Source organism: Sciurus vulgaris (genome assembly GCF_902686455.1).
Source record: "Sciurus vulgaris genome assembly, chromosome: 10".
In the NCBI taxonomy this organism is placed as follows: Eukaryota; Metazoa; Chordata; class Mammalia; order Rodentia; family Sciuridae; genus Sciurus; species Sciurus vulgaris.
The window spans coordinates 49,863,279-49,888,770 of NC_136470.1; the positions used below are offsets into that span (position 1 = coordinate 49,863,279).

At 34.1% G+C, this 25,492-nt stretch overlaps 2 protein-coding genes across 3 annotated transcripts in view; one reads left to right on the forward strand and one right to left on the reverse strand.

Moving 5' to 3' along the window:
- Positions 1–23,644, forward strand: part of TFG (trafficking from ER to golgi regulator) — a 37,030-nt gene extending 13,386 nt beyond the window's left edge. Inside the window, exons 4-8 of one of the 2 annotated variants that reach the window (XM_079101399.1) lie at positions 2,868–3,014; positions 6,753–6,920; positions 10,622–10,762; positions 19,255–19,353; positions 22,821–23,644. In XM_079101399.1, the coding sequence (XP_078957525.1) occupies positions 2,868–3,014; positions 6,753–6,920; positions 10,622–10,762; positions 19,255–19,353; positions 22,821–23,203 (938 nt within the window). In that variant the 3' untranslated portion in view covers positions 23,204–23,644. The remainder of the gene's footprint in view (positions 1–2,867; positions 3,015–6,752; positions 6,921–10,621; positions 10,763–19,254; positions 19,354–22,820) is intronic. The other variant, XM_079101398.1, reaches the window with a different exon arrangement.
- A 338-nt stretch (positions 23,645–23,982) lies between these two features.
- The window catches only part of ABI3BP (ABI family member 3 binding protein), a 233,759-nt gene continuing 232,249 nt past the window's right edge, over positions 23,983–25,492 (reverse strand). Inside the window, 1 exon segment of the mRNA XM_079101410.1 lies at positions 23,983–25,196. Coding sequence (XP_078957536.1) covers positions 25,081–25,196 — 116 coding nt within the window. The 3' untranslated portion in view covers positions 23,983–25,080.

The following is a 25,492-nucleotide window of genomic DNA, read 5'->3' on the forward strand; positions in this document are numbered from 1 at the left end:
TCTGTTATTTTTTCCTTCCCCCCCACTCCTCCCACCCCTCTTTTCCCTCTATACAGTCCTTCCTTCCTCCATTCTTGCCCCCCTCCCACCCCCCATTATGTGTTGTCATCCGCTTATCAGCGAGATCATTCATCCTTTGGTTTTTTGAGATTGGCTTATCTCACTTAGCATGATATTCTCCAGTTTCATCCATTTGCCTGCAAATGCCATAATTTTATTATTCTTCATAGCTGAGTAATATTCCATTGTGTGTGTGTGTGTGTGTGTGTGTGTGTGTGTGTGTATACCCCACAGTTTCTTTATCCATTCATCAGTTGAAGGACATCTAGGTTGGTTCCACAGTCTGGCTATTGTGAATTGAGCAGCTATGAACATTGATGTGGCTCTATCTCTGTAGTATGCTGATTTTAAGTCCTTTGGGTATAGGCCGAGGAGTGGGATAGCTGGGTCAAATGGTGGGTCCATTCCAAGTTTTCTAAGGAATCTCCACACTGCTTTCCAGAGTGGCTGCACTAATTTGCAACCCCACCAGCAATGTATGAGTGTACCTTTTTCCCCACATCCTCTCCAACACCTATTGTTGCTTGTATTCTTGATAATCGCCATTCTAATTGGGATGAGATGGAATCTTAGTGTAGTTTTGATTTGCATTTCTCTTATTACTAAAGATGGGGAACATTTTTTCATATGTTTGTTGATTGCTTGTAGATCATCTTCTGTGAAGCGTCTGTTCATATCCTTAGCCCATTTGTTGATTGGGTTATTTGTATTCTTGGTGTAAAGTTTTTTGAGTTTTTATAGATTCTGGAAATTAGTGCTCTATCTGAAGTATGAGTGGCCAAGATTTTCTCCCACTCTGTAGGCTCTCTCTTTGCATTGCTGATAGTTTCCTTTGCTAAGAGAAAGCTATTTAGTTTGAATCTATCCCAGTTATTGATTCTTTTATTTCTTGAGCTATGGGAGTCCTGTTAAGGAAGTCTGATTCTAAGCCAACAAGTTGAAGATTTGGACCTACTTTTTCTTCTATAAGATGCAGGGTCTGTGGTCTGATTTCAAGGTCCTTGATCCATTGTGAGTTGATTTTTGTACAGGGTGAGAGATAGGGGTTTAGTTTCATTCTATTGCATATGGATTTCCAGTTTTCCCAGCACCATTTGTTGAAGAGGCTATCTTTTCTCCATTGCATATTTTTGGCACCTTTGTCTAGTATGAGAAAATTGTATTTATTTGGGTTTGTGTCCGTGTCCTCTATTCTGTATCATTGATCTTCCTGTCTATTGTGGTGCCAATACCATGCTGTTTTTGTTACTATTGCTTTGTAGTATAGGAAGTTCTGGTATTGTGATACCCCCTATTTCATTCTTCCTGCTAAGGATTGTTTTAGCTATTCTGGGTTTCTTATTCTTCCAGATGAATTTCATGATTGCTTGCTCTATTTCTGTAAGGTATGTCATTGGGATTTTAATTGGAATTGCATTGAATCTGTATAGCACTATTGGTAGTATGGCCATTTTGACAATATTCATTCTGCCTATCCAAGAACATGGGAGATCTTTCCATCTTCTAAGGTCTTCCTCAATTTCTTTCTTCAGTGTTTTGAAGTTTTCATTGTAGAGATCTTTTACCTCTTTGGTTAGATTGATTCCCAAGTATTTTAGTATTTTTGAGGCTATTGCAAATGGGGTTGTTTTCCTCATTTCCCTTTCAGCTGTTGTGGCGCTTGCGTATAAAAATGCTTTAGATTTATGCGTGTTGATTTTATAGCCTGCTATTTTGCTGAATTCATTGATGAGGTCTAGAAGTTTTCTGGAGGAGTTTTTTGGATCCTCTAAATATAGAATCATATCATCAGCAAATAGTGACAGCTTAAGTTCCTCATTTCCTATTCGTATCCCTTTAATTTCTTTAGTCTGCCTAATTGCTCTGGCTAGAATTTTGAGGACAGTGTTGAATAGAAGTGGTGAAAGAGGACATCCCAGTCTTGTTCCCGTTTTTAAAGGGAATGGTTTCAGTTTTTCTCCATTAAGAATGATGTTGACCAAGGGCTTAGCATAAATAGCCTTTACAATGTTCAGACATGTTTCTACTATCCCTATTTTTTCTAGTGTTTTGAGCATGAAGGGGTGTTGTATTAGGTATTCTTTTAAAATTAGATGCTTCGGAAGTTTGTGAACATATGTACTAGCAATGACTAAGACATTGTAGTTTATTTCATTTTTTGAACTCTAGTCTTGATTTTGCATTCAGAGCCTCCTTAGATATTTTTTATCTTTTTAAAAATAACCTCAGGGACTGGGGATATAACTCATTGGTAGAATGCTTGCCTGGCACGCACAAGGCCCAGGGTTCAATCCCTAGCACCACAAAATAATAACAACAACCTCAGTGGTGACAGTTTTTGTTACTATAATAAGGTGTTCAATTATTTTATCTGCTGTAAATCATTTGAGGAAAATTATCAGTCATTTTGTGTATTAACATTTATGCATAGAATAAGATGTTTTGTATTTCAAGAATATTAAGTAGTGTGAAATATAATTTTGGAATTACATAATTTGTTAAAAGTAGTAATATCAGTAATATTAACAATTTCTATTAAAATAGAGCTTTCTGTAGCTTACTTAATTTTATTATAGTTGAATTTTTGTAAACCTTTTTGCAATATAGTCATAAGCCATTGGTCTGACATCAAGAAAGGTTGATGCATGTTTCTTTTTTCAAAATACTAAGTTACTAACAATGAAGTATTCCTTCATTAAAAAAATTTATTCAACTAATGTCAATACATATTTTTCCTTATTGCATGTTCTATTGATACGCTTGCTGAATAAGATCTGAGTTTAAACAAAATAATGCTTTTATTTCAGTTAATGGCCAGCCAAGACCCCTTGAATCAAGTCAGGTGAAATATCTCCGTCGAGAACTGATAGAACTTCGAAATAAAGTAAATCGCTTATTGGATAGCTTGGAACCACCTGGAGAACCAGGACCTTCCACCAGTATTCCTGAAAATGGTAAACCATGAATCCATTTTATTCTGATTTGCTGTTTTTGTATCTTCTTGCACATATTATTTAAAAAATCCTTCTTTTTTTTTATTAATAGAATGGCATCCTTACTGCACTCTTTCCTGTTCTTGGCTCTGCTTTTGTATGGTATTCATGTCTGTGTTCCCAAATCAGACTTCATCAAGATTACCAGGAGGTTGTATTTTACTATGTAGATCACGTAGAGCTATGGTGAGTGCGTTAGGGTGCTAGGGATTGGCAGGCTAGGAGTAGTGGTTATGGGTAGGACCTGGAATCCCATTTTTTAAGTGCTCGCTGGATGATTCTTTCACAACTAGTCTTAGACTTATGGGTTTATGTCATTGGTCTGTTTTCAGATCCCTTTGATTCATGAACCTTTTTAGTATAGTAGATAATTAATGTTAGGAATTGAAAATCATATCATGAGTTTTATGTAGAATACGAACTAGTTTCAAGTAAAAATAATTTTAGATCAGCGTATTAAGATAATTTATTTTAAGCACAGTTTTTATTTATAAGAAGAAAAAATAGTTTTTACAGATGACATGGATATTATATTAAGATAAAGCAAGAGTAACCAACAAATTTGGAACTGACAAAGTTTTGGGACCAAAAATATTTTAAAATGTAGACTGAAATTCAAGCATGTTATTACTTGAAAATAGAGTTTTGAAAACTACTTTCCTCAATTTCTGCTTAAGATTCTTAGGTATTGCACTTTCAGAAGACTGATTTTTTAAAATAATTTTTTGTGTTTATGATATTCATATGTTTATATTATGAAATAATAATTTGAATGACTGCATATAAGATGAAAAATAGAAAACCATTTCGGTGGAACATTAGAAAGTAGAGTTTTGATTCCGAGATTATTCTAGTTTTGGCCTCTGAATAATTTTGGAGTTTTGGTTTTCTCTTTTCTGGCGATTAAACCTTGCTACATGCTAAGCACACACACTACCCCTGAGCTATACCCCAGCCGCCACCCCCCCCTTTTTTTTTTTTTTTAATTAGAGATGCATTTTCTGCTCTTTCCCTCCTCTGTTAGCCATGTGGAATTGTGTTAATAGTACACACTCAATAAATATTTTGTGATGGATTAGTAATTTATAATCCCACATCTGTTTTAGAACATATTGGAGAGAGATTTGTTGAAATACTGTTTTGAGATTCTCTTGGCCACTTTTATTGAGAAATCTTTTGTATTTTAGGCCAAAGCAGGCTGCTTATTCTGAACTCTACCTTTCCAAATAAAAAAGTTCCAATTTTGGATCAAAGAGCTAATGAAAACTTAGACCATTTTCCAAGAATTCATAGATGCTTAATATAAAAGTTGCATGTAATTTAAGGGTTTAACCAATTGTTGAATATTATAAAACATATTCAGAATTCAGTCAGTATAGCAGGTACTGCACAGAAATTTCCTACAGTGGTAAAAGAATTATACACTTTTTGGTTTATACAAAAGCTTTATGTTCTCATCTATTTATTGCTACTTTATGTAATATTTTCTTTATCATTTCTTTGTTTCATGATTTTCATGTTATTAACTGCTCACCTATGTTAATGTAAAAGATATCAAAATTGGTTTCTTCCTCTGCATCTTGGAAATTAGGCTGTATATTGTTTCTTTATGTGGGCATCTTCCAGGCATTGTGTCCAGCCTGGTTTTTCTGATCATAAGATAATAGAAGAATGATATGATCTGTTTTAGTTTTAGAGATGGATATAATTATTTTTTGTTTTTCCTTTTAGAGTTAGTACTGTTAACTTACCTCTTAGCCACTGGCTTTGATGAAAGGTCATGTCAAAGCTCTGAGAAAATATCCTCGAGAGAATAGCATAAATTAAAAAAAAACAAAAAACAAAAAAAAAAACCCTACATCAGACACATGAAAGTATAGTACAAAAAAACAAAACTGCCAGTCAGCTACCAGTACCATTCAGAGCCTTTTCACTCACCCTTGACAAGAAACATGTGCCATCTGTGGTCTTCAGTGTTCTACTTCTGCAGCGGTTTGGACTTTTGTTTTCCTCTGAGGCAAATGATGTATATAAGCTATGTGAGATACTAGATTGACTTGTTTTTTGTAGTTCTTCAGCTAATGAAACAAGTAATAGGTTAGTAGGCATATTGTGTGTTTCTAATGGATTTAGTTTGAAATAGGTGAAAAGAGGCATAACTAATAAAAGGTAGTAGTGATGTGAAGGAAAATATTTTAAGACTGAAATGTCATGCTCTTGGGATTAGAGATGAGAAAGTGATGAGAAAGGTAGATAATTGGTAGACATTTTAAAGGAGTCCTTACAGCAGATTTCTTCTAACTCCTAGAAATTTAGGACATGTTAGAATAACCTGGAACAGCAGTTATTCTGAATGAAAACTGTATGCCAGTGTGTGCTGGGTTTGCTTATATTAGACTTAGTAATACTAATTTTTTTCCATAAGGTTGATTTTTATTGATCATGGAATAATTGATGTTCATTTACTTGTTTAGTGACAAAAACTTGATAGTTGTCACCTGTTAAGTGGTTAGTAACATTCTCTTTGACTATTTGGTTATGTTATCTTTTTTTTTTTTTAATGTGACTTGACCTTAGTTCCTATTTGTAAAACATAAGTATTCTTGAATGTCTTTCTTTTGTGGGGGGGTTTAGAGACAGGTTGTCACTGAGTTGCTTAGTGCCTCGATTTTGCTGAGGAGGCTGACTTTGAACTCTAGATCCTCCTGTCTCAGCGTCCCTAGCTGCTGGGATTATAGGCGTGTACTACCATGCCTGGCTACATGTCTTTTCTTTCATAAGGTAGTAGTATAGGTGCTTATTGAACACTTTAATGTCCTTAGAAGGAAAGCATGCCTTTAAATTTAACCTGCTTACAATATTTAGAATTTTATTTTTCTGATTCTTTTTTAAAAAAACATTTTATTATGGGAAAAATTTAAATATGTATAAAAGTAGACAAAATTCTCTAATTTATCCCATGGGCCCATATTCACCTTGAACAATTATCAACTCAGTATTGTGTCATTTATATTCCCACTCATTTCTAATCCTGTTGTATTACTTCGACAAAGATTCCAGACACATCATTTCATCTGTAAATATTTTAATAAGTAATTTAGTAAACAGTAAAATATTTAAAATAAGTAGCAGAAGTGTTTTATGTGCTGTTTATAAAAGATTGAACGTGAATTCTGGTTAGCTTGTAACTTAATGAAAGAATAGATAATAGAAATAAAACATAAAAGTTGAGATCATAATTTTAGTTAAGCTTTTTAATCCTTGTACTAAATAAAGCATTCATTACTATAACTGTTATTTCCTGAGTACCCAGTATGTATTTGATACTAAAATATAGGTCCTAGGACTCTTGTGAGAAAGTAAAATTAGTTCTCTGTTTGCTGGGGAGCTTGTATTTTTGTTGTTGTTGTTTTTTGTTTTTTTCACCGAATAATCATTGGGGAAGGATGTACATAATGATTTTTTGGAGAAGTTTATTTATCTTGCATCTTTCTTTGTTCTTCTCCTCAGTATTTTAAAAAGAAAAATATAAGTATGAAGAAAACAGTAAAATGATATGTAATTCTGTATTCAGAGATATTTTAGCATTCCAGACAATATTTATGCACAAATATATTTACCTGTCTTATAATTTTAGGCCTTATTGAGAGTAGAAAAAATAGAAATAGGTTTTTGTTTCTTCCTTTATTCTTCCTGCAGATACTGTGGATGGTAGGGAAGAAAAACCTGCTGCTTCTGATTCTTCTGGAAAACAGTCTACTCAGGTTATGGCAGCAAGTATGTCAGCTTTTGATCCTTTGAAAAACCAAGATGAAATCAATAAAAATGTAATGTCAGCGTTTGGTTTAACAGATGATCAGGTTTCAGGTAAGTTAGTTCTTACTTCTCTCTCATCCTCCATCTCCTTCTTTTCTACCCTCCCTTTCGTTGTTTATTGAAGAATCAGTTGGACATGGTGAAGGTATTTAAGAAATGTTTGTATATGCATATACCCCTGAAAAACACTGATTAGATCAAAAAGTAACTATTTCATGATTTTCTTTTGCCCTTTCCCAGTCAGTAGCACCTTTCACCTTAAAGAATAGCTATTGTTTTTTTCAAGTAAATGTATGATAGTTTATACATATAATATTATCAATTTCAGATTTCTTGCAAGATTTAAATTACATTTGATAGGCCTTACTATCTTTTCTGATCTTAAAGAAACTTAAATATAAATTTCTGGTTAAATTGCTTTATGTATGAATAAGTTTCTAACCTTAAAGCAGCATACTATGTTGTGATATATTTCTTGTTTTAAACATTTTTTCCTACTTCTTTGTTTTGAGATTCTATTTACCCAGTCACTGGAGAACTTGATGATGTCCAATGGGTCTTTGAAGTTCATTTTTCTTTAGACCTTTTTTTTTTTTTTCTTTTCTACAGATTAGATGTTTTCTGTTTAACTCTCTTCAGGGTCACTGATTCTGTCTTTTCCAATCTGCCATTGACCATTTCTAGTGAACTTACTTGAATTTTGCTTTCAGTTAGGGAATAACTATTTGGTCGTTTTTATGGTTTGTTTTTTCACTGAAATTCCTTGTTTTTATAGTCATTAAAACTAAATTTACCTGTAATTCTTTGATATATTTTTAATTATTTAAAAATATTGGAAGTAACTGATTTGAAATGTTTTTAACATTCAACATGTGGGTATATTAGGAGTCACTTTCTATGGACTATTTCTTCCTTCCAGTTTAGATTAGATTTTCCTATTTGCATGTCTAATAGTTTTTGGATGAAAACTGGGCATTGTAGTTGGTATATGTTTTAACTTAGAATTGTTGATTTTTTTTTTTTTTTTTGTGGAGCTTTGTTAGCAGAGAGTTAATATTTATGAACTTAAACTACTTGCTTTTCCCCCCATAGTATTCATAACAACTGGTATCTCTGCTGTAAGTGCTGCTTTTTTTTTTTGTTTTGTTTTTCTTTTTTCTTCTTCTTTTGGGTTATCCCCTTCCTAGCTATGGTCAACTGAGGATCAGAACAGACTTTATGCTTGGTTTAGGTTTTATCCTTTCAGTGACACTCTTGCTTCAGGGATTTTCCCCCTAAATTTCCAGCTACTTGTCCAGCCATGACATTAATAGTGTGTGTGGTTTTCTGCTGTTGGACCTGCAGGGATTAGTTGCAATTTGTATCCTTGGTAATTCCATTGGAGTAATCTCTTTTATGGTTTCTACAGCATTTGGTTGATTTTCAGTTATTTCAAATAATTGTTTTCTTCTTTTTTTTTTCTTGTGGTGCTGGGGATTGAACCCTGGGCCTTGTGCATGCGAGACAAGCATTCTACCAACTGAGCTATGTCCCCAGCCCTGTTTTCTTCAATTTTGTTTGAGTTTTTAGTTGTTTCTTGTGGGAGGGTTTACCTGGTCAGTTAACTTTGCTATTATCAGTAGTTAGAAATACAGTATGTAGTCTCTTCATTTTTGGGAACTTTTATGGGATATTCACCGGAGAGAATTGTGTGAAATTCTGAAGAGATAAACATTTGTTTATGGTGCTTGTTTTTGGCAAGACAAATTTTAACTATGGAGAACACATTTTTAGAGTAACTAATAAACGTGAGTTATTGTTTTAGCTGCTTATTTAAGATTTCAGGAAACTTCACATAGGGGAGTAAACAGTTACGTAAGAGGTCAGTCTTGAAAATTTAGAGTTGATTATAGTTTATACTATGCCAGAATAATATGATTGTGATTCATATTATTTGAAGACCACTTTTGGACTTTGTACATTGAATTGTAGTAAGAAGAACTGTATACATAGATAACAGCCAGGATACTTTTGTAGTTCTCTTTTTAAATATTTTTTTTAGTTGTAGATGGACACAATATCTTTATTTAATTCATTTTTATGTGGCGCTAAGGCTCGAACCAAGTTCTTCACACATGCTAGGCAGGTGCTCTACCACTGAGCCACAACCCCAGCCCACTTTTGTAGCTCTTTAGGAGTGCTGTAAAAACCTTGGCTGTTCCATAGTGAATGTGTAAATGGAAAAAAAGGGATGAATTATTAAAAATCATGTACTATAAAATTACACACAGGTGAGGAAAGAGGAGTCAAAGTAATGTATCTTTAGGGTAATAGCACCATGTCTTTTGTAGGAAAATGGTGTGTGTTTATTTATATGTGTAAGTAAAATGGTAGAAAAAAAGCAGTCATCCATTGTACTCTGGTAATCATCAGTTTTTCCTGCATTATTACTATTATATGCTAGTTTAAGTTCTCATTAGTACAGGACTGTTAGCTGCCATCTGAGTGCCTAATTATAGTGGTTAAGTTCTAGGAATACATGAATGTAAAAAGTAGAGGTTCATTCTCAGGGTAATTAGTTTGCTAATAATAGCAAGTACTCACATGGAACTTTGAAAGTGGTAATCACTTCTCTAAGCTTTTGCTGTATAATCACATATAAGCATTAGCTCTGAACCCTTGTTAACTCATTCTTATAATAATCATAAATGGGATTTAGTATATCTTTTATGCAGATGGTAAAATTGAGGCATAGGAAAATGTTAAGTAATAATCACCAGAATAGCTAGTATTGGCCACCTGGGATTCAAACCTAAGTAATTTGACTCCAAAACCTGTGCTTTTAACCACTCTTCTGTGATGCCAAAACATGAAGAAAAGAAGTAAGACATCATCTGTTGCATACAGGATATACTTTTTGACTGTCACAGTCTTGGTACTGTTGCAGATTCTCTCCATTAACTTATGTGTTTATTATTCTGGAAGAATTTGAGTGGCTACCTGTGTAGGTTGGAGAGCTAGGCCTTATAAAGTAGGCAAAAAGAATTAAGAATCAGGAACATGGCCAGAAGAGCTCACAATCTAAGAGGAAAGATGGGAACTGTTAAGAAATGCAAAGTACAAGTTTTTATGGGTCGTAATAAAAGTAAACTATATAGAAATTAATGAGTAGAATAAAGTATGGGTCAATAGGCTTAAGAGAAGTGTGGGATTACAAGTTGATTTTAAAGAATCTCATGGTTAAGTATGTGAATGTTATTTAAATATATGGGGCACCATGGAGGTAACAGTGATAAGTGAAATAGAAGCCAAAACATTGTTAGATATAATACGGGAATAGGGAGTGGGAGTAGGTCAGTTAAAAGGGCATGTGAGAAGAGGAATCGTGGGTCCTTGAATAGCAAACTAGTGGGGCTTGAACTTAATTTGGGGAAGACCTGTTTAATCAGTGGAAACCTATTAAAGCATGAAAGAATACTTTTGGTTGATCTGCAAAATAGACTGCATGGGCAGGGGATATTGGTACTACAGACAGGAGTTTGGATTTTTTATAGGGGGATTAGGTCTCAGGACTCTGACATTCCACATGTTAAAGATTCTTAATGGACTGGACCAAAGGAAAAAAATAAAGTGCATAGTTATAAATTTAATATAAAAGACTGATTTGTAGTGATATACTTGTTTTATTTATTTTTTTAACAGAACCTTTTAGTTGAACCTTCTGGGGAAAGGCCCTGGATAGGGTACTAAACTGACTTTTCATGACCATCTAGGGCCACCCAGTGCTCCTGCAGAAGACCGTTCAGGAACGCCTGACAGCATTGCTTCCTCCTCTTCAGCAGCTCACCCACCAGGAGTTCAGCCACAACAGCCTCCATATACAGGAGCCCAGACACAAGCAGGTCAGATTGAAGGTAAAATAGAGTTTAGAACACATGTGTAGGGAGGTACATGTGCAGCTGGAGTGGGCTGTCTCTTGGTTTAGCCAGCTGGAGAATTGAGGTGGGAGCCATTTTGAAGCAGCTGCCTATTGACTTTCTGTGGGGGAGCCTGAGAGTTCACAAAAAAGCATTGTCAGACCAATGCAGCAGCAGACACCTGCTGTGGGATCCAGGCCGGGGATACAGAGGGGAGAGAGGCTTGCTTTTCTTTGTTTCTGGAAGCTCATGGGATCAGCCAGGAGAATCCAAAAGTTGGACAGGCAGGCGTGTCTAGGGGTTTGATCTTGGAAAGACCATACTCACCAGCAGTGGAGTATGTAAGACCAGTGGAGGTTTAGTTTCCCCATCCTACAAATGGAGTTCTCAGGAGGCCCCTGAGACCCAGATGTCTAGCAGAGTTTGGCATCTGCTCAGCAATAGGGGATGTGAATAGAATCTCTCTGGATACTGCTGGACAAAGTTCCAAAGGATGGTCAGAGATAAAATGTCAACCTCTGGAACTTCACATTTAGAACTCTGTATCAGTCCTATTCTGGGAGAGCATTGAGCTAGTCACTTCAGACAGAATTCCCAGTTGTCAGTACTTCCCAATCAGTCCTGCCTTAAATTCGTGAGAAGGGAACCTGAGAGCTACTACAACTGGGTTCTGTTCCAGCCCACGCTGGCTGGCAACTTGGTAAAGAAACAGAGATCTGGTTTAACAACCCTCAGCCTTTGTTCTCTCTCGTGGGAAGCGTTGCAGAAAAGGGTGCAATAGCATAGGCAATGAACCTTTTTGTCCCCCCATACTTTTCTTTCATTTTTATCATTTTTTTACCCATTTTTATTTTCACTTTGTTTGGTTTTGGAGGGTTAAGGGTTTTAATTGTATTGTTTTGTTTGGTTTTTTTTTTTTTTGTTTATTTTTTGCCTTTTTGTTCCTCTTATTACTCCTTATCTCCTTTCTTTCCTCTCTTAATTACCAGATTCTCTTGTTCCCCCCCGTCTTATTTAGCTATTTTTTACTCCTTCCTTTATAGCTATCACCTGCTACCTCTCTCTTTCTTTCCCTCTGTTCACTTTTTGAATATTTCACACTTTCTTTTGCCTTCCTATCCCATTTTCTTTTTTATTAAGGAACTGTAATTTTACTATCTTTCAGAACGATTTAGTTTGTGTTTCCTATCATTCATATTGTTTTGGTTATTAGTACTGTGGTTGGTGTAGTTGATGCCTGTTTACTTTAATGCTAGATACAGGTTGTTTATTGTTGTTGCCGATGTTAAATGCTGACCCCACCATTCTTGTGTGTGTTATAAACATCATAATAAACACCAGATAATATTTTAATGCTGTACATTATTTGCCACTATTGATGCTATTGCTCGCTTCCCCTTTTTCTAATAGAGGCTGGGAAGTGACTAGGATACTGTAAGCTCACAGAATAGAAACTGCTGCTGAGCTATACCCATAACTCTGCCAAGTGACAGTGAAACTCACTCCACACACAAACCATTCCCACTCAAGTTCCAGTGGTACTTTTAATATGTAGAATAAGGAGACAAAAATCCTAAACCAATGACCAGGCCCCAAGTCAGAATGATTGAACATCTATCTCCTTATATAACAAAATCAAAGAGGTCCTAAGACAGTGGCTCAGAGGAAACAGTAGTGTTGCATTTGCTCTCCAAGAGTGGATTAAGCCAGCAGTTCTTCAGAAGCAAACTGAACAGCACTAGAGTTTGGAAATTAGCACTTGAATTATGCTGAGCCTAGGTGCTGAAGTTTAAGATACCAGTAGCACAGGACTTAATACAGAAAAGATAACTGTACACCAAAGGAAAGACTCATAAAAGAAGGAAAAGACTCTTTATCTCAATAGGTGCTCAGGTTCAAGACCTCTGAAAACATGAAGAAGCTGGCAAACAAGTTTCCCCCACAATTTAGGATTCCCCAATAAAGGGAATGAAAGGAAAACAGATATGGAAATGGTTGAAATTCCAGAGAAAGACTATAAAAATTGATTGTTAAAATGTTTAATGAACTAAAAAAAAAAGATCCAAGGAATACATTAAGAGCAAATATATTTTAATAAAGAGATTTTGAAAAGAAACCAGTCAGAACTTTTGGAAATGAAAAACACAATAATTCAAATAAGTTCACTTGAAATCATCAACAGATTAGATTGTATAGAAAATAGAACTTCAGGGCTGGGGAGATAGCTAAGTTGGTAAAGTGCTTGCCTTACAAGCACAGGGCCCTGGGTTCGATTCCCAGCACCACAAAAAAAAAAAAAAAAAAGAAAAGAAAATAGAACTTCATGCTTCAAAGATAAGGATATGTGAATTTGAACACTCAGTATGCAATAAAGGGGAGGGGATAAAAGACCTTGATCAGAGTATTCAAGAACTCTGGCATAATTTCCAGAAACCAACTTAAGAGTTGTTGAAATAGAAGAGGGCATGCAGATAGAAGGCTAATAGCACTAAGAACCTTTCCAGTGAAATAATAGGCAGAAAATTTCCAGACTTTAGGAATGAAAATGGACATGAACTTACAAGAGGCATATAGAATCCCGGATAGACAAGATCAAAAAAGAACCTCTCCAAGAAACTTACATAATCATAATAAAAATGCCAAATATAGAAAATAAGGATAGAATATTAAGAGAAAAACATCTTGTTTGCAGGTAAAACAATAAGGCTGACTTCTGACTTCTCAACTCAGACTCTAAAATCCAGAAATGAGATAATCCAAGCAGTGAGGAGGAGGAGGAAAAAATACACACACACACACACACACACACACACACACACACACACACCAGCAACAACAAAAACTTGTTGGCGATGTAGATTCATACCATTTGTGTAATCATACATGTACATAGTGTAATGATGTCTGTCTCATTCCACCATTTCTCATACCCCCTCCCTCTTATTTCCCTGAGGTATTTTATTCACCCCCCCGACACTGTGCATAATTTTTCTAACTTACAATATTTTAAAAATAGAGGTAAATGATAAGTTTAGCTAATGAGCATAGTAGTTTTGGAGAGCCCTTTATAGTTTTGAATAGTTTTCTATTTTATGCTAAAATTACATTGCTATATATTTTAAGTCAAACTTATCTCTAAATGTGTCCTTAGATGAGTAATTTAGACTCTCTGACTTTTGATATTCTCTCACTGACCATAGAATGTGAAAATTGAAAATAAAAAATAACTAAAGCATGAAAATCAGACTAAATCAGTGGTTTCAAAAGAATGCCTTTCATCTGAAATATAACTTGAAATCCCAGTATTTAAAACTAATGTAATGGTCATTACTGTGGCTGAAAGAGGTTTGAGCTCATGGTAACAGGTATCAAAACCCTTGGAACCCTCCTTGAAACCCCTAGAACTTTGCAGAACATGCTTAAGTACTTATTGATTGTTGTAGTTTGCTTTTGCATTGCTGTGACCAAAATACCTGATAGTTACAATTTAGGGAGGGAAAAAATTTATTTGGAGCACATGGTTTCAGAGGTCTCAGTCCATAGATGGCCAGCTTCATTGCTTTGGGCCCACAGTGAGGCAGAACATCATGGGGGAATGGTGTGACAGAGGGAAGCTGCTCTCCTTTTTGTAGTCAAGAAGCAGAGTTGGGAGGCAGGGCACAAGGAGATGCACCCTTTCAGGATATGCCCTCAGTGTTCCATCTATTCCAGTCACACCCAAGTCTGCTTACACTTACCACCCAGTCCCATTCAAACTAATTAGGTTACAGTTTTCACAATCTAATTATTTCACTTTGGAACATTCCTGCATTAATACAGAAACTTTAGGGGAACACCTCATATTCAAATCATTACAGTGATCTTTAGGTCACCTTCCTGAGATTGTTATTTCTGTGAATGTTAGGCTTTTTGAAACCACACATTCCACTTTAAAACATTAAACACCAGGTGGTGCTCTAACTATTTGTATAAAAGGGTCAGGTCAAGCGGTGGTATGATGTATTTTCAGCACCAGAAGCAAGTGATTGAGGTTATCAATCACATTAAAAAAAATCATAGCCTTAAATAAACTGACCACTTTTGGAATAGAATACTATCATTACGTGGTGATACTTTTAGAGTAGTTCACTGAATGAATATCAGTCATTAAGGGATAATAGCTGGCATTTTGCAGATGAATAAGTGGTTTGGGAAGAATTTCTTATTCTGTAAGATTCTTTTTCAAGGAGCCGTAGTTACTGCCTTCCTCTGAGCCAAGATAGAGCTTCCCAAACCACAAAAAACTAGAACGAAAGCAGAGGTGGGTTGAAATGGGAGGCAAAAGCAGAGTTTGGATATGATAACAGCTTAACTGCTATATCAGGTGTACTAAAAAGCAGTGTATACTACTGTGAAACAGCATTTAGAAGGATAATTATACCAAATAAGGTTTGCTGTTCACTTAAAAAGGAATGGGACTTAGGGCAGCACTAATAGTATCTCAGATTATTTTATGATGAGGGGTTTCATTGAAAATTTTCACAGGTAAAATTTTAGGAATGTAAAAGTAATATATAGTGAAAATCTCTCCCACCTCTATTCGCAATAAATGATATTGGGAATAGAGATACCAGATTGACACCATTTGAATGCATTTAATTGCTTTAGAGTGGCATTAAATATATGCCTTGACACAACTGTTAATTTTAGCTTATGGTTAAATATATAGTATAAAAATAGTATAGTTATTAGTATATGGTAACAGTCAAAAGATAAGTAACAGATCTGATTTCTAGATCAGTCCTGTCCCAAAGAATTACAGTAGAAACCACATGTAAGTTAAATTTTGTTAGCTAAATTAAAAAAAAAAATAGTTTTTAAGTAAAGTTTCAGTAATACATTTTATTTAACCCATTATGTCTAGTATATCAATATGTAAGGACTCATTTAAACATTTATTTATATAAAGCAACCACATTTTAGTTGCTCAGCCATAGGTGGCTAGTGGCTATTGCATTGGATAGCATTACTTTAGATAAATAATGAAATGTAGACTATTATTATAATGAGTACTTTTTGATATATGATGAGTCCCTGACATTTCCAGTTATTTAGATGAGCTCCTGGTTATAATTGTGCAGAATTATAAAAGTCTTATTACTTATAATTGATTAACATAAGTCTTTTATATAATAATTCAAAATAAAATAATTTTCAGTTGTTACTTAAATACCATAAAAAAGATCTTGCACTCATAATTTTGAATTTGTAAAATTGTCTCCCAAGGATTGTAGTCTTAATATGTTACTTAATAAAAATGCTTAACAAAATAATAGTCATGAGTCACTTAACAATGAGGTCTGAGAAATGCATCATTAGGCAATTAGTCTTTTATATGCGGTTCATCATTTTGTAGCATGCCACTGTCTTGAATATCATCTAAAGAAAAGAAAAACAAAATGGACAAAGTCACCCTTCTTTAGATAAAGCCATTGGCTCTGTTACTGGAAGACTTGGTATACTTTGGTAGTTGCCAAAATATAAGTGCTAATGAGAAAAGGATTAAAAATCATCAAAGACCAGGAAGTACTACTAATCCAAAATCAAAAGCTCAAAAGGAATATAACTAAAATCTGTGAAATTATATGCCAATGTAATGAAAAGTTGACTTTAAAAATAGCTTTTTATTATGTAAATTTTGAAACATACAGAATAATTGAAAGCCCATTATGTACTTCAACACTTACTGATATTTTTAGCACCAAAGTCAAAACTACTTATGTTAATTGTTGCTATGTAACTGTTACCCCAAATGAACATGCTGAAAATAACATCCAGTTTCAGAGTCAGGGATTTTGGAATAGCTTAGCTGAGTAGTTGGAGTTGAGGATCTCTCATGAAGGTTGTACTCAAGATGACTGCTGGAACTGCAATCATCTGAAGCTTACCCAGAACTGAGGGTTCAGTTCCTCACCACCTTGTGAATCTTTCAGTGGGGTAGTTTGTATAATTCATTCCAGCAGAATGATAGTAGAAGATGGCTCTTATGATTTGTCCTTGAAAATACCACTGTCTTTTCTGCAATGTTCTCTTGTACAGGTCACCTGTGTTCAGTGTGGGAGGGACTACACAAGTGTTATTGCTTGTTTTTCATTTGTGTTTAGATTATGGATTTAAACTTTCTAATTTCTAAGAATGTAAAGAATACCAAGCCATTGTCAAATGCTTTTCTTGTGCAAAAGTCATCAAAGGTCCTCATTGGAGGCTGGCTACTACTTTGTGTAACAATACATTCCCAAAAGTCTCACCTTTACTCTTTCTTCCTGGGTAACATTTACTTAAATCTGTCATTGATTCCTTTTGAAAATATAATGGCTAAGCATAAAACTTAGCTTTTTTTTTTTAAACTATTCAAAACATTGCTTCCTGTGAACCATATCTACACCATGCTATTTTCAGTTAATATATCCTGTAACTCTTTTTCTTTCAAGTATGTAAAGGTGTTCTTTTTTTTTTTTTTTAACAGTTAATGTTCTTAAATTTAGAATGCAGTGACAGAAATTTCCATTTTGTCTTGCATGAAATGGGTTTAAAAGTAATGTTTTGCAAAGATAGTAACAAACCTTTGAAATACTTAACCTTACGGGAGATATTTTTCAAAATGGGTTTGTAGTATTTCAGGAGAACATACTAAAAAGAGAAGAAAAGGAAGAAAGAAAAAAAGGAAAGAAGGAAAATTTCAAGAGTTATATAGTATATATTGAGAAAATGGTTAAATGCTTTTTGAGTGTGAGTTCTTTAGCACCATTGATGAAAACAGTTTATTACATGGAGCCTTAATCTCATCCATTTTGATGATGCCTATGTTAATATTCTTATTAAATGGGATAATGTATATAAAACTTTGTAAACTAAAACTTTGGAGATAGGCCTAGATTCCAGTGATGGTTTTAGCTGTTGATAGTTCTATTTGTAGCTATTGACCTCAGGTAAGTTGCTTAATCTTTTTGAAATAGGGATTACTAATGAAGTTATTGTTTTTCATGAATTTAATTCCTATTTGTAAATTTTTGCATTGTGAAATTAATCATTCTCATTTCTAAGTAGTAGAACTCACTTATATATATATACTCTACTAATTTCAACCCTTAAGTTATATTTCTGTTCCTGGTTACCTTCTTATTTTAGATTCCGGTCACTTCTATTCTAAAATTTAGTTACGAAATATAATCCAGAACTAAGATGGTATCTAAATTTGGTTAACTTCTGTGCTACCGTTTATGCTTTTAGATTAATCTAAACCACCAAGAAAGCATTTAAGAAACTTATGAAGAGTTTTTGGTAGTTGTTGTACTTCAAAAGACTATTAATAGTCTAATAAAACATACAGCTGCTTGCTAGGAAATAAGCTAGATATAGTCATATATCATTTAGTGCTGCCCAGTTGGCAGCACAGCCTTGGGCTGAGCAGTCAGTACAGTAATAATAGGCTCCATTTCTTGGTCTAAGCCTTTAAGTGCTAGCTGCCTACTGAACTTGAATTTGAGTGGCACCAGTAATTTATTTACTTTTTTTTTTTTAAGTACTTGTCTCATTTTACCCTTAGTCTTTTTGATTAATAGCGGTTAGTTTGAATATTTTACAAAGACTAAGCCAATGTATGATTTAATGCTGGATATTAACAATGCCAAGTTTTCTTGCTACTCTAGCATTAGATCTAGTTCAGTCCATTAAAATAACTATAAAGAAGTGGAGATGATAAAGACATAAGCAATAATCCTTTCTTGTTTGAAAGATCACAGGTTATAAGTATCTAACAGGTTTTTCTAGAATCACTGTGGTCTACTGGCCCAAATAGAACTCTGTGTCCAAGAACACATTCCCACTGTTAGAGATCTGCCATTGTTAAAAAGTGCAATAAGGAACCATTTAGGCTTTATCAGATTCCACATCATTGAAAGAATAGTCAGATACTGCATACTCATGGAAATCAAGTTGTTGGCTAATTCTAAAGATTATAATTATAATTTTAAAGAGTTCCAGAATGAAAGTTATTTATTTCCTTGCTACCAAAGGGTTGGTTCATATGGTAACAGGATGAAACTAAAAGAGGATAAATATAATACTTCGGGAGAGATTTAGAAGCTATTTTTTTCTCAGATATTTATTTTATTGATTTTTTGGCTCACTTGATATCTACTGAATATTGACAGTGCTTATCTGATGGTATTTTGGTTTAAAAACATTTTTCTGGAGTTTGTCAAGTGGTATCCACTAGTATTACATCATGTAATATTTGCTGCCAGTAGTTCTCTGCAGTTTATCCTCAGCAAAGCAATCACAAATTCTTCATTCTTCTCCTTCACAGACATTTTGAGAAACAAACACATGGAATGTTATTACTCAGTGTGTTTTATGTATTTGGATGGAGAGAAAATGTAGATGTGTCTTAAAAATTTACTCCCTGCCAAATTAAACCTGCCTCTTTTTCTTATATTTTCTTTTTTTAGGTCAGATGTACCAACAGTACCAGCAACAAGCTGGCTATGGTGCCCAACAGCCTCAGGCTCCTCCTCAGCCACCCCAGCAGTATGGTATTCAGTATTCAGGTGAGCAGGTGTTGAAAGGGAGTTGTTGGCTTATGGTTTTTGGTATATTTCTGTACTCATTTAATTTTTAAGCTCTTCCTCTGATGTACTTGATTCGTAATATTTACATTGTTATAGTACAAATTAACTATTAGGGGAAATGTTTATTTTAAAATGTATACATAAATGTTTTGTCAGTCAACATTTCAGTTTTCCAGTGGGGCAATAAGACTTAGCAGATGATTCTATAGTTAACTTGTAGTATAAAAAAAATTTTAATACAAAATACTTCTAACATGATCAGTTTATCTCTTAGATGATGTAGAAATGAAAAAGAAGTGGAAAATATTTCCCCTATTTATGTGTGACACATAATTCAAGTATATCTTAGTATCCACAGGAATATTAACAGTTCCCTAATACATGGAAAGGTAATGTAATTATGTAAGAACCAAATTAAGCCACGTAGGTGTTTGTTTCTGTAAGGTGTGTGGGAATACCAGAAAATAGGTCATAAAAATAAAATTATTTCAAATGTAGTTCAGGTAACTTAAAAACATTAAGTTTAGTTTTTTTTTTGTTTTCTTTTTTTAAATAGACATCTTGGGTATTTTGTTTTTGTCATACCATCTGTCCACTAAAGATTATTTATGATAAATCTTTTTAATTGAACTTTTGTTATAATAAGGTAATTTTTATATTTATGTCAGAGTTTGTAGCTAACTCCTGTTTTAATAGCCGGATTTAAGTATCAAAATTGCAATTAATTATGTAAGTTGAATCTTGTCTAAATTTTTTAAAATATTTTTTTAGATGTTGATGGACCTTTATTTTATTCATTTATTCATATGCAGTGCTGAGAGTCAAACACAGTGCCCCACACGTCAGGCAAGCGCTCTACCACTGAGTCACAACCCCAGTCCCAAATCTTGTCTAAATTTTATTTTATGGAGTTTTATATTACCAACTAGAGCAAGGCTCAGCAAACCGCTGCTTGCTTTAGTGAATAAAGTTTTATTAGCTCAATTCACCACCATTTCTGGATTATCATTGCTATTTTGACATTGGAAAGGCAGAGTTGAATAGTTAGAATAGAAACAGGGTGGTCCACAAAGTCTAAAATATTTGCTATCTGACCCTTTATAGGAAAGGGGGCTTTGTTTATTTTTTCTATAAAGAAATTTGCTGACCCCTGACCTAGACAATAAAATTCTATCATTAATTGGAGCTTGGCATATTTGATCACATATAGCAATTTTAATTGGATTTTATTTTTTGTGATAATTTAACTTGTGGCTGTGGCTGTTAGTTTTACTTGTATTAAATAGATGTAGTGAATTTATGCTTAGATCATGTTAAGGGGAAGGTTATGTTCAGTTTATAGTCATTAAAATTTTAAAGAGTGTTCAATTACATAATTTATATAAATAGAATAGTAGAATATCAGAGCTAAAAATATGTGCTTATCATTTAATATAGAGATTTCAACCCTCACTCTGCTTCAGCATCACCTGAAATGCTTCTTGGTGCTTGGGCCCCCTTCTCATAGATTTTGTTTAATTTGTTTGGTGGTGGGATTCAGGCTTCAGTATTTTAAAAACATCACAGATCAGCATCATATGTAGTCAGCACTAGAGCACCACGGATTTGTCCCACTCACTCTTTTTACAAATGAGGTTTAAGGAGGTTGAGACTTGCAAAAGACATGCAGCCATTTGGTGGGAAGCTGAACCAGTACCAGCTCCCTTGACCTTGCAGTTAAGTACTTCCCTGTGGATTCTGCATTCTCCAGTCTGGACCAGGAGTTGGCAAAAAAAAAAAAAAAAAATTTTCTGTAAAAGGCTAAAGAGTAAATATCTTAGACTTTGTGGACCATATGATGCTTTTCTTATTCATTAATTTAAAACAAAATATGATAATCTTCACCAAAAGCTTATTTGGGGGGAGGGGTAGTGGTGAGAGACTAATACATATAGTAGAAGTATTGCCATCTTTTGATTAAAAGGCTATTAGGCTGTTAATGAAATGACATCTTTCACCCTTATGGTTAGTCCCTCTCTTAACCTACAATTAATTGGTTGTTTACTGACTGAGCTTTTAGTTGTGAGGATGAAAAGGCAACTTTTCTTTTTTGGTCTCTCAATCTTACAGTAAAGCATGAAGTTCAAAAGTTTGATGTAGAGGATAGGAGAATTTGTGTGACAAGATTTTATCACACATTTATTTAGTTTAGTATTTAGATGCTACCATGGATAAAATGCTTTAGATATATGGCTTATTAACAACTAAACTTGTTCTTAATAATTTTAGTCAGGGTCTTCACTCCTAGTAAAACTTACTTTCAGATGATTATGTTTGCATTTCTGATCCCACTAGTCCTATTAACTTGAATTTAATTGAGAATTATGGAAATAGTCAACTAAATACTCTGCTTGGAGACTGTTAAATGGTGGTAACATTGGACCATCTTTGACACTGTTGGTTTGCCACTTTCCCTCTGACCTTTTCCAGTTTTGTTCATGGACTGTGTCTTAAAGGTTTCTTTCATGAGTAAATTTTGAACCCAGGTTCAAGGTGAGTTCAGAATATACTCAAATTGATTCAATCCTTTTTTTTTTTCTTAAATGCAGGGTTGTACATATTTTAATAATTTTCTTATGTATCTGGTATTTAATGCTGACAGGATTCCAGTCAATGGAGAGGTTTCATTGCAAGTAGCTGCAGGTGTGTTTCATGGTAGAGATAAAAGTTTTCAGTGAAGCAAGACTTTGTTTTTAAAATACATCCTAAAACATAATGAATATAGATGTTGATTTTGTGGGGCAATACGGTATGCATTTTGTGTGTTGTGTTGCACTAAGTCAAAATTTTTATTTGTGAGGGCAAAAGCATCAGATACCAAATCTAAAAGATTTTAAAGATTCTGAAAATGGTACTTAGTATTTATTCTTAAGTGGTTCAGATACTCTGGAGTGAATAAACTTTAAACATCTCATTAGCATAGCAGGTTGTATTTGTAGTATTGTTTCATTTAAAAATATGTTCATTCTCTGCAGTGTATTTTTATTTGGTACTGCGTTAAATAGGCCTTCTCAGAACCTTGTTAATGATGATTTATCTTTCACATTTTTGATCTTCCTAGAAAGTATGATGATTCCTTAATAAGTTTGAGGAACTACTCTGAACTAGGAAATATGCTAGAGCAGGAATTTGCTCTCAAGAATTATATGGCCTCAGAGCAGTTGTAATAAAAATACATATATGGTGATTTCAGTTTAAGATTAGAGAGTTTTAAAATTGTCTAGAAAAATGTCTCTTTAATAACTGGTCTTAAAAATTTTTTGATGGAATCTACCACTAATTGCATAAGTATTTGTGAACAAGGTTATTAAGTTTTTAATCATTTTGGTCCATAACAGTAAGATTAATTCTCTGGAAAACTTGCATCAAAAGAGAAATAAGATGTATATGTTATTTTACCTTTTCAGCTAGCTATAGTCAGCAGACTGGACCCCAACAACCTCAGCAGTTCCAGGCATACGGCCAGCAACCAACTTCCCAAGCACCGGCTCCTACCTTTTCTGGTCAGCCTCAGCAACTTGCTGCTCAACCACCACAGCAGTACCAGGCGAGCAGTTATCCTCCACAAACTTATACTACCCAAACATCTCAGCCTACTAATTATACTGTGGCCCCTGCCTCTCAGCCTGGAATGGCTCCAAGCCAACCGGGGGCTTATCAGCCAAGACCAGGTTTTACTACACCTTCTGGAAGTACCATGACCCCTCCTCCAAGTGGGCCTAACCCTTATGCACGTAACCGTCCTCCCTTTGGTCAGGGTTATACCCAACCTGGACCTGGTTATCGATAAGGAGGCCCAGCTGCACTGTTGAATGTGGCTGCTAGCTATTTGCCTCCCAAAAGACTCCAGTACTATTTTATTTTAATTTGTATTGAAGTTCATAAATTTAAAAGGCAGAACATTTTTATGATATCATTGTTGCTGTTAATTGAAATTATAATTTGCTAGAACAAAAAAAAGACCAAAATGAAAGTTGTTTTTCTTCCTCCCCTGCTTAAAAATGTAGCAGCTTTCTAGTTATTTTGGAACACTACACTTAAATGTGTGTAAAGTGATTGGCTTTCTAGCTTCCCTTGTCCAGAGGATATGAAAATGCTAGGTTGAGGTTTAGCCATCTTACTTGGCTTTTTACTATTAACATGATGTACTAAAGTAGAGCCCTTTGAAAAGATGACTAGATATTATGTATAAAATGTAACATTGATAGGTTAATAAAAGTGATTGAATTCATTCATGGTCTTGTATTAATTTAGTCATTAACATATACATAAGAAAAAAATTTTTTTAAACAGAAATCCTTGTTGGTGTTTGGTCTTACAATGAAGTTAAATGAAGTATGAACATTTTTTCAGATTCCCATGGAGAGAAACTGCCCTGGTTTCTTACCCTTTAACAAATATTCATTTGAAACAAACTAAAATAGATGTCACAGAAAGATTAACTTAGGACATGCTCGTAATACACTGCTGTATGGGGGGGTGGTTATAGACCCTAATTCAATTTTTCCTTATGAAAAGTATGTTAGCGATATCCTCTAATGAACCATTTAGAAATAAAAAAACTCAGTCTTAAAAAAAACTACATCTCTTTATTGAAGAATTTATACTTGTTTGAAAAATACAGAATGTAGCACTGATAAGATTGAAGCATGTTGAAAAGTAAGCACACAGAAAGGGCATTTCAGAATGAGGGTAATGATGCAGCATTCCCACCCCCAGCATGAAGGAAAGCAATACCTTCTAATGAAAATGGGTTAGATTTTCATTGCAACTTGAGTTAAACAGTATTACAAAAACACCCTGTGATTCATTCATAGAGGTCTAGCATAAATATATAGCAGATGTCTGTAAAATGGTAGCAATGTCATCATACATAATCTTCTCATGCTCAGACTTCACATACAGTCTCAGCATACAGTTCAAATAAAATCCTAAAAATAGACAGTTGCTTAAAAGGAATAATTTGACAGTATATTCAGATACTAACAACTTTCTTTTGAAAGTGTATAATTAGATTTTTCAACCCCATTTTTAGCTGAATGAAATTTACTGATTCAGATGAAATTTTTTCAATAATTTGCAGATAATTTATGAAAATTATATTAACAGGAAAGTATTCAGAAAATCTTTTCAACTCATAGTAAAAAATGAAGTTTAAATAAATGTGAATAGTAGGACCTTTTTCCTTCAGATACAATTTTTCCCCCTAAAGATAATTTGATCCAATAAGTTAAACTAAGTAGAGTTTCATGGAAATAACTCACCAGTAAGAAGCATACACATTAATAAAAGGAAACATTTTTAAAGTATATTATAGGTTTTTTGATGTTAATTTTGTCATAAAAGTATCTCAAAACAACATTACAACAGTGTGATAAATAATATACAAATGATCTTTTAAAATACCATGAATAGGGAGCCAGCTTCCCTAAAAATGTTATTGTTAATGTCAATATCTTGCTTTCTTAAAATGACTTTGTAAAACCTGATAAATATTCTCAGCAATCTTTTCTAATAATAAACATCTAATATTGCTATTAGATTGCAGACTTTTATACATAGTAAACAAAATAGCTTTATAAATGAATGTGACAAATACCATAGTATTTCCAACGATATTTTTTTTTCCATAATGAACCAGAATACTTTGGAGCATGATTGCAGCATCTACCATTTTCCAGGAATTGTAGTCCCACATTCATACCATTGGACGTAAGTGATTTGGGTGTGGCCCCCTATTTCTCCAAATTGGACAGGTTCCTGGCGAACTGCTCTGAAATAGCCTAAGGAGGAAAATAGCTTTGTTTAATAGTTGCTATGTTTTATTTTTGTCCTCACTGTGCATAAATTGAAGGATAGCATTGAATGACTGAAAGTTATTTTGGGTGAAGCAAAGTAGTTTAGAAAATGAACAGCAATTGAGGCCCTGGTTTCCTGAAGTACAATGGCTACTTAATAATAGGACCTGAAAAATTGTTGACATTTGCCTTAGTAATTTAGGATGGAATGGTTGGTAGTATCTGAGAGCAGTTTCAACTGCCCATTAATATATTCATATATCTTACTGTCATCTTTTAGT